Below are 16283 nucleotides of genomic sequence, written 5' to 3'. Positions count from 1 at the left end.
ACTTCATCAACTGCCTGGAATTATTTAAATATTTGCATTACTTCTAGGCAGTTGAATTGCCGTTCATTAGAAGTTTTTTAATTCAAGTTTTAGAAAATCATGTCCAAGAACAAAGACAGTTTTAGGTAACTTGGGTCATAACTCCACTTCTAGTGAACATATTGACTTGATTTTTATTTTAAAAGTTTCTTTGGACTGTTCTTAAGCTTCCATTGAAAAAATGAAGCAAATCCGTTCATTAGAAGTTTTTTTATTCAAATTTTTGAAAATCATGTCCAAGAACAAAGACAGTTTCAGGTAACTTGGGTCATAACTCCACTTCTAGTGAACATATTGACTTGATTTTTATTTTAAAAGTTTCTTTGGACTGTTCTTAAGCTTCCATTGAAAAAATGAAGCAAATCCGTTCATTAGAAGTTTTTTTATTCAAATTTTTGAAAATCATGTCCAAGAACAAAGACAGTTTTAGGTAACTTGGGTCATAACTCCACTTCTAGTGAACATATTGACTTGATTTCTATTTTAAAAGTTTCTTTGGACTGTTCTTAAGCTTCCATTGAAAAAATGAAGCAAATCCGTTCATTAGAAGTTTTTTTATTCAAATTTTTGAAAATCATGTCCAAGAACAAAGACAGTTTCAGGTAACTTGGGTCATAACTCCACTTCTAGTGAACATATTGACTTGATTTTTGTTTCAAAAGTTTCTTTGGACTGTTCCTAAGCTTCCGTTGAAAAAATGAAGCAAATCCGTGCATTAGAAGTTTTTTTATTCAAATTTTAGAAAATCATGTTTGAGAACAAAGACAGTTTTAGGTAACTTGGGTCATAACTCCACTTCTAGTGAACATATTGACTTGATTTTTGTTTTAAAAGTTTCTTTGGATTGTTCCTCGTGATTGGGGCAGAAAAAACCTCCCCACAGAAGGCAAAGTTCTAAGTGTAGGAAGGCCTGCAGACTATGAATCTTTCAGAAGAATTACTGTTGTCCACTGCCTTCCATTTAAGTCCAGGAAGGCCTGCAACACATGAACATTTCATAAAAATCACGTTAACTGCCTGGAATTAGTAAACTGTTTTCATTACTTCTAGGCAGTTGAAGGAGTAAAGGCTACATACAAGGCTTGAACATCTCAGAAGAGTTACTTCATCAATTGCCTGGAATTACTACAATTAGTCCAATATTTCCATTACGTCCAGGCACTTGAAAGAGGCAAAGTTCTTAGTGTAGGAAGGCCTGCAAACTATGAATATTTCAGAAGAATTACTGTCAATAACTGCCTGGAATTGTTACAATATTTCTATTACGTCCAGGCACTTGAAGGATGAAGCGTCTAAGCTTAGAAAGGCCTGCAAGAATTAATTTATCAACTGCTTGGAATTAGTCCAATATTTCCCTTACGTTGAGGCACTTAAAGGAGGCAAAGTACTAAGTTCCTCACCCATTTTCAAGAAATTTACCCATGAAAACCCTCCTAAGAAATATGGGAAAGGGAGGATTAAGGTATAGTTCCACTTGAATAGACTCTGTGTCCTTGAGGATCTTTAGTTTTTGGCAACTTGCTACACAAGTAGACAGAAAAAAGATCTCGACTACTTTGTCAAAAGTGATTTTTGGTAAAATTCGTGTAACTGTTGTAGTTTTTAAGCTATAGCTCTTAGTAAATCAGTACTAAGTCTTTGGATCTTGGGACAAGTAGTTCCAAACCTCGGTTGGCTGTACAAGAATTGTATTTACAGATTTTTTATTACAACTTTCAGGAGTTCCATTACCTTTAGGAGGTAAATGGTAAATTATAAAAGCTGCATGCATGGTATTTAATGATTTTCTTGTGGGTACAGTAGTTTTCTAGTCATAGATTTTAACAGATCAATACTTTTAGACCTACTTTTCCTTAAGTGCTTTTAACTTTGTCAAAAGCTTTTTCGAAGCCAGCAAATACAACTTCCAACTTGTGACCCTTTTTTTTTAGTGAACGAACTATATATTTAGTAAAATGTATTGTGGGTATTTGATACTGTAGATTTCTGGGGTAGGAAACCATCATGTTGTTCGGATATATGATGTTCAATATTCAAATACAGCAATACAACTTTTCCAAAAGAACAATCTATAGCACCTTAGCAAGGTGACGATGTAAAAGAAAGGCAAGTGTCTGATTAAGCAAGAATTAGGAATTTTTTTTTTAAGTTCCTGTAAAAAGTAAAAGAAACATTAAAAAATTAGCGGAATTACTTGAATGATGAACTTTTAACTACCTGAAAAGCTCAGAAATTACTTTATCTTCCTGGAATCAATAAGGACCTAAAGTGCCTGGAAAGGAATACCTTATTTCTTCCAGGCAGTTGAAACAAGAACTTTCAACTCTTAGGAAAACATAAAAGTGACTTCCTGGAATAAATGACTTGAATTTCCAGGAAGAAATAAGGTGTTACTTCCAAGCAATTAAACGTCAAACTTCCTGCCAGATATTACTTAAAGTGCCTGGAAGAAATAGGGAATTACTTATAATAAAACATATTAGGAAATAATTAGTTGAACTAGGATAATATGCTCTTAAGTCAAAGAAATAAGACGTTTCATATTATTTGTAAACCTGCATATTATTGTTATATGCGAATACTTCCAGGCACTTGAAGCATGAACTTTCAACTGTCCGGAAAGCCTAAGAACCGTTTCAATTTTCTGGAACAAACAACTGAAAGTGCTTGGAAAGAATAAAGTGAATGCCCTGTTTTCCCTCTCTCTTTAGCAAAGGAATCCATGAATTATTTTTTTTATCTTCATTTAACATTACAAATGCACTTTCCTTTAATTTACGTAATATTAAAATTGGTTTCTTTGCTAAAATTGACTAGAAGAAATAAGGAATTACTTCCAGGCAGTTGAACATTTAATTGCCTGGAGAAACTGGAAAATGACCTCAATTTCCTGAAAGAATTTATTTTTTAAAGGATATTTTAGTCCATGCAATTTGTCCCCGTCCAAATTTCCGATCTTCTGTATTTATTTTCTTGTCTATAATACGATTAATGAAAAATTCCTTTGTCAAAGTTAATTTTTTACTTTCGCGTATTTTGTACCGGTCCAACTTCCTGCTCTGCTACATTAATTGTAGTACTAGATTTCCTACTTTTGTGCAGCATGTACACGTCCAACAACTAAAGCATTTAAATATCTTAATATTAACATGAAAAATTTACTTAGATGAGGTTTCCTGGAAAATCAGTAATTAATTACTTGATGGCTTTAGTTTCATGATATAAGTGACTTTTTGCCTGGAAACAATAAGGCAGTTGAACAGTGATCTCCCTGGAAGAATTCTATGACTTTTCTGACGTCAATTGCCTGGAAAAAATGAGGATTTACTTTCAGACAGTTGAAACATGATCATATAGCTCCCTGGAGAACCTGGAAAATAACCTAAACTCTTTGAAAGGACTGACTTGAAGTGCCTGGAAAAAATAGGGAATTAGTTATAATTAAAAAAATATTAGGAAATAGTTGCTTACTTACCCTATTAATTTGAGAGCAAAGAATAGTAAACTCAAATAAATAGGATGTGTCATATTATTTGTAAAATTGCATATTATAATTTTGAGGCAGTTGAAGCAACTTTTAACTGGAATAAACCACTTAAAGTATCTGGTAGGAATAAGGATTTACTTGCTCATCATATTGCTCCCTGGAGAACCTAAAAAATAACCTCAATCGCCTGGAAGAAATTAGGAATAACCTCAACTGAAGAAAATTGAGGATTTTTTTCCTTTTGTTAAACTACTTCAGAGGATCAACTATATATTCCGGCGACGTTTCGATCTCTATAAGTCCATCCTCAGGGCGTCCTCGGTAATAATAATGTCTGTAGGATAAACTTTTTTTTTGTTATAACCATTTATGTTCGCACAATGATTGAATGATTTCTAGATGAAATCGGAAATTTGAAAAACTGAGGAGTGACCTCAACTTCCTGGAAAAAATAAGGAGTTACTTCCAGGCAGTTGAACGACGAGCGTTTAATTGCCTGGAGAAACTGCAAAATATGGGAGCTCGATTTCCCGGAAGAATTTATTTTTTAAAGGATTATACGCTCAATATTCGGAACTTTTACAATGTATTATAGGACTGTAATTTATGATGCTAAATAATTTTTTTCCATGCAATTTGTACCGGCCCAACTTCCTGAATTTTTTGTATTTAACTGGATTTCTTACTAGTGCAGCTCGGATGACAGTTTTTGAATTATATACGAATTTACTCGAAATCCTTGGAAGATGAATTTTTTTTGGAATCCTTTTGAAAAGACTTCTATTGCCTGGAAGAAATAAGGAATAACTCCCGCAGGCGGTTCAACAATAAGCATCGAACTCCTTGAAAGAACTAGAAAGTAATGGCTTAAAGTATCTGCGAGATATAAAGATTTACTTCCAGGCAGTTGTCCAACTGCTAAAAATTGTTTTAAATACCTGAAATAAAATTGAAAATTTGCCCAAATGCCCGCAATAAAACGGACACCGACTTCAAATGCCTCTAATGTATAGAAAATAACGTCAAATATCCGAAAGGAATTTTAAACTGGCTTCGAATGCCTGGAATAAGCGCTGGAAAATACCCCGATCGTCTGGCATAACATGGAAGACTACTTGGAACGTTGCTCCTAAAAAAAACATTGAGGAATCGATTTGAAATCCTTAGAAATAAAAAGACGTAAACCGGCTGGAATAATATGATAATAAATTATTCAAAATCCTTGGAGAAAAAAGTGACTTAAAGAGCTTCGAAATGCGTGAAAAAAAATGACAAAATTGCGTCAATTGCCTGGAATTATATTGACAATTACGAGGATGGTCCCAGAAAATGATCTCCTTTCAGCTCTATACACTTTTCCCAGCGATGTCTTAAGTTCGATACCCTTTTTATAATAAGAACTGTCTTGCGACTCGAAATAGCCATTAACTGCAGACATCACTTCTTCATCTTCATCGTTGGAAATTCTTTGACCGCTGAACCAGTTTTTTAAGTTTTAACAGAAAATAATCTGAGGGGGCTAAATCTGGCGAATAGGGTGCGTGAGGTAGCAATTCAAACTTTAATTCGTTAATTTTGGCCATTGCAATAATGGTACATTGTCTTGATGAAACAACTTTTTCTTCTTAACCAAATGCGGCCGTTTTTGCTTGATTTCTTCGCTCAAACGTTCCAATAAGTTCGCATAATACTCGCCGTTGATAGTTTTACCTTTTTCAAGATAGTCAATGAAAATTATCCCTCGGGCATCCCAAAAAAGCGACGCCACGACCTTGCACGGTTTTCGCCTTCTTTGGAGCCGGTTCTCCCTTTTGAGTCCCTTGTTTTGATTGTTCTTTTATATCAGGTGTGAAGTGATGGACCCATGTTTCATCCGACGCAAAAATTCTGCTTTGTTGCTACTATATTTCGCAAAACACTCAATTGAAACATCTTCACGACACTATTTTTGCGAGTGTGATCAAACGCGGCACCCATCTTGCACACAGCTTTCTCATGTCAAAATTTTCAGTTAATATGCGATGTACCGCAATTTTTTGAAATGCCTACTATGTCCGCTAGGTCGCGCACTTTCAGTCGACGATCGTCCAGTACCGCTTTGTGAATTTTCTTTAAAATTTCTGGAGTCGACCACTGCGATGTTCGTCTTGGCAGCTCGTACGGCCTCCTTTAAACTCTGCTACCCAATATTTTACTGTTGTTAACGAAGGAGCAGACTCGCCCAGAGTAGAATCCAGTTCAGCTTTTATATTGGTCGGGCTGAGGCCTTTCAAATAAAAGTCTTGTATCACATAACGATGCGACCAATTTTCTCCATTTTCACAAATTCACTGAAAACGTTCACTATTGATGGCTGCCAAACAAATACTAAACAACGTGGCGTCTTCAAACTTATATAAATTGTATACCTTCTAATACACTGATATTTTTCAAACTACTACTCTCTAGGTCAGGCCGGGTACTTCTGGGATCACCCTCGTACTCGAAATCCCTGGAAGGCGCAAAAAATTACTTAACACCTAAAATTATATGGAAGGGCTGAAATAAAACGAAAAATTCCTTGAAGTACTCGAGCATTTTTATTAAACACTTCAGTGCAACTTTTCATCTAAAAGGACAATAGTCCAGGCAGTTAGTCTCCGCGACATTCTTATAATAATAATAAGACTCCTTGGGGGTCCTTGTTCTGTCGGGATTCTGGAAATCCACTTCAACCAAACCAAACAATTCCCTGGAATAAAAACGAATAAACCCTATCCAGTGCATCTGACTAATATAACTTACGTATACCCGGCGGTCCATTCATAACTATTCAGCAAGGACCAATAAAAGTATCCAATAACGTTAACGTTATCCATACGGGAGGCCCTTAAAACGTTACACAAATGACCCTAAAACCAACCAAGAATTTTACCCATTTCGTGGTGTTCTAGGGTACACACTTAAAGGTGATGATAAGGTACACATTATTTTTTTTTAAATTTTACTATATATGCATCAACGTAAATGCAATTTTAAAATAGAACTTATGACAAATCTATGAAGGCTAACTTTAGCTCAATAGTTATTAACGCGGTCAATTAATTGCTGATGTCTGTTTTCTTTAGGAACATTATAAACCTTTACTTTTAATAAATAACCCTACAAAAAATAGTCTACTGGGTTTAAGTCAGGAGATCTTGACGGCCAAGACTCGCCAGATCTAACCATTTGGAACTCGATTGTCTATAAATTCCGTTACATCTACATCAACATCTTTCCTTTATGTAATTACATTTATACGCTACGTAAGATGTGATGGACCGATTATTACTAAACACAAGGTGCCATATTGTGCAAGGTTTCTGTCAAATTTTCAAAGATAATTAACTGAATTTTGCTTTTAAAGATGGCGGCCCTCTTGATTGACGATTCGCAGAGGGCATGCGCGATTTTTGTTTCAATTAAACGAGAGTCGAGAGGGCCCAAGCCTGAACTGTCAAAATGGGCGCCATCTTGGAATAAAAGGGGACAGAAGTCACTTTCATACAGTACCGAAAGAGAACGATAGATCCGTTTAGGCGGAGTGAAATGTCACTTGTCAATTATTGACATTACTTTTGACAAATGGACGTTTTTCATAACTTTTTTTTTTTTTTAAATAAATTTGTGAATGGAGTGGGATGGATGGGGGGAGTTGATTGTAATGAACTTTCAGAGTACACGGAAGCTTATTCCAGGTACTCCAAGTAAGAAAAAGTGTCACACTACTTAAAAGAGTAGTCCAGGCACTTTAGAAGAACTCTCAGAGTACTTAGAAGATTCTTCCAGGCACTCCAAGTAGCTCAATTGCCTGGAAGAATTGTCACAGTACTTAGACGAGTATTCCAGGACCTTCACGAGGCTCAGATCCCTGTAATTAAACTCAGAATTACCCGGAAGAACTCTCAGAGTACTTAGAAGATTCTTCCAGGCACTCCAAGTAACTCAATAGCCTGGAAGAACTGTCACAGTACTTAGAAGAGTAGTCCAGGCACTTCAAGGGCCTCAAATCCCTGGAAGAAGTGTCAGCACACTTCAAAAGGCTTAAATTCATGAAATTACTCTGAGACTTATCCGGGAGAACCCTCAAAGTATTTAGAAGATTCTTCCAAGCACTTTCAGAGGCTCAAATCGCTGGAATTCAGTTCAGAATTGTCTGGAATCACCCTCAGAGTACTTAAAAGATTATTCCAGGCACTCCAAGTAACTCAATTGTCTAGAAGAACTGTCACAGTACGTTAATGACTAGTCCAGGCACTCCAAGAGGTTCAAATCCCCGGAAATAGACTTAGAATTCCCTGGAAGAACCTTTAGAGTACTTAGAAGATTATTCCAGACACTCCAAGTAGCTAAATCGCTTGAAAGAATTGTCACAGTACTGAGAAGAATATTCCAGGCACTTCAAGAGGCTCAGATCCTCGAAAATAAACCTTGAATTCCCTGGAAGAACCCTTAGAGTACTTAGAAGGTAATTCCAGGCACTCCAAGTGACTCAATTGCCTAGAAGAACTGTCACAGTACGTTAATGACTAGTCCAGGCACTCCAAGAGGTTCAAATCCCCAGAAATAGACTTTAAATTCCTTGGAAAAACCCTTAGAGTACTTAGAAGATTATTACAGGCACTTTACATAGCTCAATTGCCTGGAAGAATTGTCACAGTACTTAGACGAGTATTCCAGGACCTTCACGAGGCTCAGATTCCTGTAATTAAACTGAGAATTCCCTGGAAGAACCCTTAAAGTACTTAGAAGATTATTCCAGACATTTTAAGTGGTTCCATTGTCTGGAAGAACTGTCCCAGTACTTAAAAAAGTATCCCAAGCACTTCAAGGGACTCGGATTCCTGTAATGAAACTCAGAGTTGCCCGGACGAACCCTCAGAGTACTTAAAAGATTCTTTCAGGCACTATGAGTAGTTCAATTGCCCGGAAGAACTGTCGCAGTACCTTAAAGACTAGTCCAGGCACTTCAAGAGGTTCAGATCCCCAGAAATAGACTTTGAATTCCCTGGAAGAACCCTTAGAGTACATAGAAGCTAATTCCAAGTAGCTTAATTTCTTGAAAAAACTGTCCATAGTATTGAGAAGAATATTCCAGGCTCAGATCCCTATAATTACACTGATAATTCCCTGGAAGAATCTTCAAAGTACTTAGAAGATTATTGCAGGCACTCCAAGTGGCTCAATTGCCTGGAAGAATTGTCAGAGTACTTAGACGAGTATTCCAGGACCTTCACGAGGCTCAGATCCCTGTAATTAAACTGAGAATTCCCTGGAAGAACCCTTAGAGTACTTAGAAGATTATTACAGGCACTTCAAGTGGCTCAATTGCCTGGAAGAACTGTCCCAGTACTTGGAAAAGTATCCCAAGCACTTCAAGGGACTCAGATTCCTGTAATGAAACTCAGAGTTCCCCGGACGAACCCTCAGAGTACTTACAAGATTATTACAGGCACTCCAAGTAGCTCAATTGCTTGGAAGAACTGTCACAGTACTTTAAAGACTAGTCCAGGCACTTCAAGAGGTTCAGATCTCCGGAAATAGACTTTGAATAACCTGGAAGAACCCTTAGAGTACATAGAAGCTAATTCCAAGTAGCTCAATTGCTTGAAAAAACTGTCACAGTATTGAGAAGAATATTCCTGGTTCAGATCCCTGTAATTACATTGAGAACTCCCTGGAAGAATCTTCAGAGTATTTAAAAGATTATTCCAGGCACTCCAAGTGACTCAATTGCCTGGAAGGACCGTCACAGTACTTTAAAGACTAGTCCAGGCACTTCAAGAGGTCCAAATCCCTGGAAATAGACTTAGAATTCCCTGAAAGAACCCTTAGAGTACTTAGAAGGTAATTCCAGGCTCTCTAAGTGGCTCAATTGCCTGGAAGAATTGTCACAATACTTAGACGAGTATTCCAGGACTTTCACGAGGCTCAGATCCCTGTAATTAAACTGAGAATTCCCTGGAAGAACCCTTAAAGTGCCTAGAAGATTATTCCAGGCACTCTAAGTGGCTCCATTGCCTGGAAGAACTGTCCCAGTACTTGGAAAAGTATCCCAAGCACTTCAGGGGACTCAGATCCCTGTAATTAAACTCAGAGTTGCCCGGACGAACCCTCAGAGTACTTAGAAAATTCTTTCAGACACTATGAGTAGTTCAATTGCCTGGAAGAACTGTCACAGTACTTTAAAGATAGGTCCAGGCACTTCAAGAGGTTCAGATCTCCGGAAATTGACTTAGAATTACCTGGAAGAACCCTTAGAGTATATAGAAGCTAATTCCAAGTAGCTCAATTGCTTGAAAAAACTGTCACAGTATTGAGAAGAATATTCCAGGTTCAGATCTCTGTAGTTACACTGAGAATTCCCTCGAAGAATCTTCAGAGTATTTAGAAGATTATTCCAGGCACTCCAAGTGGTTCAATTGCCTGGAAGAATTGTCAGAGTACTTAGACGAGTATTCCAGGACCTTCACGAGGCTCAGATCCCTGTAATTAAACTGAGAATTCCCTGGAAGAACCCTTAAAGTGCTTAGAAGATTATTCCAGGCACTCCAAGTGGCTCAATTGCCTAGAAGAACTGTCACAGTACTTTAAAGATTAGTCCAGGCACTTCAAGAGGTTCAGATCTTCGGAAATAGACTTTGAATTCCCTGGAAGAACCCGTAGAGTACATAGAAGCTAATTCCAAGTAGCTCAATTGCTTGAAAAAACTGTCACAGTATTGAGAAGAATATTCCAGGTTCAGATCTCTGTAGTTACACTGAGAACTCCCTGGAAGAATCTTCAGTGTACTTAGAAGATTATTCCAGGTATTCCAAGTAACTCAATTGCCTGGAAGAACTGTCAGAGTACTTAGAAGATTATTCCAGGCACTCCAAGTAACTCAATTGCCTTGAAGAACTGTCACAGTACTTAAAAGAGTAGTCCAGGCACTTCAAGGGCCTCAAATCCCTGGAAATAGACTTAGAATTCCCTAAAGAACCCTTAGAGTACTTAGAAGGTAATTCCAGGCACTCCAAGTGGCACAATTGCCTGGAAGGACTGTCACAATACTTAGAAAAGTATTCCAAGCACTTCAAAGAACTCAGTTCCCTGTAATTAAACTCAGAATGTCTGGAAGAATCCCTTAGAGGACTTAGAAGATTATTCCAGGGATTCCAAGTAGCTCTATTGCTCGAAAGAACTGTCACAGTACCGAGAAGAATATTCTAGGCACTTCAAGAGGCTTAGATCCCTGGAATTACACTGAGAATTCCCTGGAAGAATCTTCAGAGTACTTGGAAGATTTTTGAAGCCACTCCCAGTAGTTCAATTGCCTGGCCAATTTAAACGTTCATTACTTGAACACCTGGATGGTCCCCATCACCACCTCGAGTACATCCTGGAAGACCCTTTATTTTACCTTGATATAATCGACCCTAGCCGTATCATTTAAAATCCCTTGCTTTTCAGACCAACCGTTTTCCGTAATAAATATTCTGGGGCCGCCATAACGGTCTTTTAGCCAATTTAAAGTGTTTCTGAGACCGATTGGGTTGCTTCTGAGCCACGGAGATGCTGCCTGAGGCCATTTGGGATCATACGACGGCGAAAAGTTCTTGTCTATGTCATAACTGATCGTTGTCAGCTCTATGGAGGAGACGTTTGGGATCGGAGTTACTATATCGGTGGTGTAGCTACAAATTTGTTAGTCTTGCTGAAGAAACGTAAAAAGAGTGCTTAGATACTCACTAATTCAGTGCCAAAAAGTCATAGGATCCTTTCATTAATAACTTTTCTTTATCACTAAACTCTGGCAGTCTGGATGAGTTAAATCCTTGCAAACTACTCAAGTTTCCTATCCGGTCTATGGTTGTTTGAGGCCAGTTTCCGTGCACCAAAGGATCAGCCACTAGGCCAAGCTATAATCAAACAATAACCTTTAATACGGCCCTGATGATGATGATGATGACGAGCTAATATCGACCGAAACTTTCGCTTTCGATTCTATCTCATAGAACAACAACCTCCTGTTTTTATATCATGATACAAAAAAATCATTTTTCGACCGGACTATGGCGTGCCCTTGAAGTGGCGGGGCCCACTGTTATTCGCCATGCGTAAGAGTGAGAGGGCGAGAGCAAAAACGATTGTGACGTAAGCGCGGAGTTTATAGTCCGGGCAAATTGGACAAGAAAATTTGTAAAAGGGCTGTCATTCGCGCTGCGTAAGAGTGAGAGGTAAAATAATGATGACGTTACCGTGTAGTTTATAGTCCGGGCAATATAATTAAAAAAAAAAATTTACAAAAGCATTTGCACTGCGTTAGAGTGAGAGAAAAAACCATCATCATGAAAATTGTTTAATTGGGAAAAGGAGAACAGGAGAGTCTTACTATATTTCCAGGCAGCTATAGACTCTTTACACTTTTCTGGAGATATACAATAAATTCTTCTAGACAAGGAAGAAATATTTCAGGTACATTCAGTGGAAAAGGGTTAACCGGTGAATAATGGTCTACTTCCAGGCAGTTGAAACTCATACACTTCAACTGCTTTGAATTAGACGAAGATGGAAAATTGTAGATTCTTTTAGTGTGAGAAGGAGAACAGGAGAGTCTTGTTCTACTTCCAGGTATCTGGAAGTCATAGACTTTATTTCTTTGGATTTACACAAGATCCTCTTAGATGAAGATGGAAAATTGCAAATTCTTTCAATTGAAGAAAGAGAACAGGAAAGTCTTGAACTACTTCCAGGCAGTTGGCAGACAAAGAAGAAATATTACAGGTTCTTTCAGTGGAAAAAGGAGAACAAGAGAGTCTTTCTCTAGTTTCAAGTAGAGCCGCGTACCGTATAGTCCGAGGTAAATGAGATAGTTTCAAAATAAATTTGCAAAGAAGCGGGACGACTGTGACTCCCTTTGCGTAAGAGAGAGAGAGAGAGAGAGAACCGTTGCGGCGTAAATATAACAAAATGAATTTGCAAAAAGGATAGAGGGGGGTAACTGTAATTCGCCATGCATAAGAGCGAGAGAGAAAACGTAGCGTAGCTTATAGTCCGGGCAAATTTGGTTTTATAATAAAAAAATTACTTTAAACTCAAATGCCTGGAATGACACAATAAATGGCCTTAAGTGGTTGAGTCCTTTAATGGAAGAAGGAGAAATGGCGTCAAATGCCTGGAATAAAATAATAAATTACCTCAAATGACTTAATGCCTGGAAGTTGTAAAAGAATGATTGAAAGAAAATCATTAAATCGCCTGGAATAGTATAAAAAGTGCCTCCAAAAGCCTGGAAAAACGACTCCAGAGATTCAGACACCGTGAAAAACTCTCCTTCTATTTCAATTGACACTTACGTCCCACAGAAGCGCGTTTTCAGCGGTAAGAACGTCCTCGGTACTATTGGTCAACGGCGCAAACCAAGAACATGCCAAAACAGGCCCGACTTGCCCTAAAAAAAAAACGCATTACTCAGTACGTTAAATTACAAATGAGGAAAAAAGCGGTACCATTTTGTTGCTCCTTAAACCGCCCCTGGTACACCCTGTAGGCCTTGGCGTGGGCGAGTGCGCACGTGTACAAACACTTATAAGTGGCAGTACCGGACTCGTTCACCCCGGGGGCATGCAATCCGGTACCGTAAGCGTTATAACAGTGGATGTACGGCTCGTTAACCGTCACCCAATGTTTGACGTAAGGGCCGAACAGTTCGAAACAGAGGGTGGCGTACTCGGCGAACCGGTCGGCCATTGTTTTATTTAGCCACCCTCCCTGGTGCAACAGGGTAAGCGGCAGGTCCCAATGGTAAATCGTCACCAGTGGTTCAATGTGGTGCTCTTTCAGCGCCTGGGAATTGAATCCATTAGGAGGCGTATGGGTATAATAGGCGCGTTAAGGTACTTTAATGATATTCAAGTAATAATCTACTCCTGCCTGGTTAACGTAGCCGGTAGTACCGTCCGGTAAGATCCTGGCCCAGGATAAAGAAAACCGGTAAAAGCCGACCCCGAGGTCCCGAACCAGTTCGACATCTTCCCGCCATTTCCCGTAAGAATCCGTGGCTATATCCCCGTTGTTACCGTCGGCAATTTTCTCCGGGTAAGTGTGAGTGTACCAATCCCAAATGTTTTCACCTTAATAAGGTTCGTAAATAGAGAGGGGGGGGGGGGTGGTAAGTAGCCGCTTACCTTTTCCGCTGGTATTCCACGCCCCTTCCACTTGGTAAGCGGAACTTGAGACGCCCCAAATGAAATCCGGGGGGAAGCATTTTTTGCATTTGGCCTCTAGTCTGGAACGGAATTAGTTGGTTGTCAAGAACTGTCTTAAGTAAGTAGCATCGGTTGTCATTATTTGATTATTTGGCCAGCTATTTTCAAATGTTAATAAGTGTCCGATATTTCATATTTTCATAGTAGACCATTTACTTTAAAGTCTAACATCTAAAAAACTAATAGGAGCATTTTCTTCAAACAAAAAGCATAATTTTCACAAGAATGTTCTTAACAAATGTTGTGAAGTACAACTTTATACAAACAGAATTATCAGACATATGCCAGCTTATAGGCGTATGATCTTCAAAGTCCAAAATCTAAAAAACCATTAAGTATATTTTCATATTGTTTAACAGGCATTTATTATTTCATATAAGTATGGTATATTGTATACTATTTAAAGACGTTTATAAAACGGGTTTAATGGATGAGATTTTAACTTTACTACCAATGCAGATATTTTTTTTTAACTTGCAGATGTGTTTTATGCATCAGGGGGAATACCAATGGCGTCCATAAGGGATTTATCGTATACCACTGCATTTTTCTTTTAAGCAATTTTCCTATTTTTCTTTGTGTATTATATTCCATTATTACACTATAAGATATAAAATATTATCTTGTTTTTAAGACTAATGAAGCAAACTAGTCTCATTTAAGAAAATATTATGGTTTTAATTTATAGACACTTACATGTTTAACACACTTAATATTATAGCGAGACCAAGGTAGTAATGCGCCCGCATGTTTTACTTAAAAGTCAATTAGCAATACTAAAAAAAAAATATAATATATATATAATACTTACTGCGCTATCAGCAGACAGTAAACTAAAAAAATGCAATGCATTATTTGTCATTAGTCAATATTTACCGCTTTCAGTTAAATAATTATTATAGTCCTGCGGTTTTATAGTCTAATAAGGCAGTAAAAGTACATAAGCCAATTACACATAATGACTTACAATAACAATAAAAAGCAATTGTTGTTTGGTATTTGAACAGGCCTTAAAGAACCATCGTAAATTGCATATAAACAATATTTTTATTATTAATTAAAACGTTTTTCGACCGGACTATTGTGCGCTCTCCGAGAGGCGAGGCGTAATAGTCGTTTTAGGTGGGTAAGAGCGAGACGGAAGAGCGTCATGACGTAGTCGCGTACGCTGATCCTGCTTAGTCCAAGCTAATTGGATAAAAATTTGTGATTTTTTTGAATTCAATTACGGCACATGACGTTTGAAGAATAATAAGTGCCTAATAAGTAATGTACAATTTTTTTTAAATGAATCATTAAAAAGCCCATTTTTGACCGGACTATGATGTGCCCATAAAGAGGTGGGGCCAACGGTCATTTGCCATGCGTAAGAGTGAGAGGGACGAAGGTTGCGACGTAGCGGCGCACCTGTAGTTCGGGCAAATTAGATAATAATGGTGCGGACTCTTTTTTGTATCGCCTAATAAGTCAGTAAAAGTGCGTAAGCTAATTCAGGCTAAATTAATTAGAAATTATCGTTGCGTATTTAAACAGGCCTTAAAGAACAATTGTTGAATCGTAAATTGCATCTAATTAATATCTACGTAACAAGTGTGTAAAATTGCCATAAATAAAAAAAAGATGGTTTTACACACGTGTAATATACAAAAATAATTATACAAAAATTACACCTGAAAAAAACATTCAAAATACCAAATTACTTTACGCATTAGTGCGTGAAAAACGTCAAAAACATTTTTGACAAGTTATAAAATTACTGTAAAAAAACGTCAAATTACTTTTTACGCACTGCATAAAAAAAGTCTTTTTAGGCCCTAATGCGTAAAGTCAGTACTTTACGCACGGTAGTAGAAAAACAATATTTGTATTAATAAAAACATTTTTCGACCGGACTATTGTATTCTCTTCGAGAGACGAGGCGTAACCGTCGTTCTAGGTGCGTAAGAACGAGATGGAAGATGGAGATGGAACTTGGTCTTGTATAGTCCAAGCTAATTAAGGAAAATAAAGTGGAATTTTTTTTAAAATAATAAATTCAATACAAGTTTCAAGAGTTATTAGGGTTTAATAAGTATTATACAATTTTTTTTTAAATAAATAAATAAAAAATCCATTTTTGACCGGACTATGATGTGCCCATAAAGAGATGGAGTTAACGGTCATTTGCCGTGCGTAGGAGTGAGAGGGACGAAGGTTGCGACGTAGCGGCGCACCTGTAGTTCGGGCAAATTAGATAATAATGGTGCGACGTAGTCGCGTACGCTGGTCTTGTTTAGTCCAAGCTAATTGGATAAAAATTTGTGATTTTTTTGAATTCAATTACGGCACATGACGTTTGAAGAATAATAAGTAATGTACAATTTTTTTTAAATGAATCATTAAAAAATCCATTTTTGACCGGACTATAATGTGCCCATAAAGAGGTGGGGCCAACGGTCATTTGCCGTGCGTAAGAGTGAGAGGGATAAAGGTTGCGACGTAGCGCC

At 37.7% G+C, this 16283-nt stretch overlaps 1 protein-coding gene across 2 annotated transcripts; it reads right to left on the bottom strand.

Moving 5' to 3' along the window:
- Positions 1 to 6082: 6082 nt before the first annotated feature.
- Positions 6083 to 14715, bottom strand: LOC126746617 (myrosinase 1-like). 2 transcript variants are annotated; one of them, XM_050454941.1, is made up of 9 exons: positions 14609 to 14715; positions 13717 to 13817; positions 13430 to 13662; positions 13039 to 13375; positions 12886 to 12980; positions 11279 to 11448; positions 10950 to 11223; positions 6311 to 6417; positions 6083 to 6257 (listed from the first exon to the last, which is right to left on the bottom strand). In XM_050454941.1, the coding sequence occupies exons 1-9, from the start codon at positions 14647 to 14649 to the stop codon at positions 6131 to 6133; spliced, it is 1485 nt and encodes a 494-aa protein (XP_050310898.1). In that variant the 5' UTR covers positions 14650 to 14715; the 3' UTR covers positions 6083 to 6130. The 2 variants fall into 2 exon arrangements, with proteins under 2 accessions (XP_050310898.1, XP_050310896.1); XM_050454939.1 differs by lacking the exon at positions 14609 to 14715 and adding an exon at positions 14494 to 14596.
- Between the last annotated feature and the right edge of the window lie 1568 nt (positions 14716 to 16283).

Source organism: Anthonomus grandis, chromosome 17 (genome assembly GCF_022605725.1).
Source record: "Anthonomus grandis grandis chromosome 17, icAntGran1.3, whole genome shotgun sequence".
Taxonomy (NCBI): Eukaryota; Metazoa; Arthropoda; class Insecta; order Coleoptera; family Curculionidae; genus Anthonomus; species Anthonomus grandis.
Note: the sequence above shows the minus strand (reverse complement) of the source record. Positions and strands in the feature narration are given on the sequence as shown.

What these genes read in the sequence shown, in the direction of transcription:
- LOC126746617 (XM_050454939.1), bottom strand. Translation starts at nt 14,546, where the DNA reads ATGCGGGCGCATTACTACCTTGGTCTCGCTATAATATTAAGTGTGTTA. An exon ending in GTTTAAGGAGCAACAAAATG is followed by an intron (nt 12,981 to 13,038) that starts GTACCGCTTTTT and finishes TTTTTTTTTTAG; the next exon opens with GGCAAGTCGGGCCTGTTTTG. An exon ending in GACTTTTTGGCACTGAATTA is followed by an intron (nt 11,224 to 11,278) that starts GTGAGTATCTAA and finishes ACAAATTTGTAG; the next exon opens with CTACACCACCGATATAGTAA.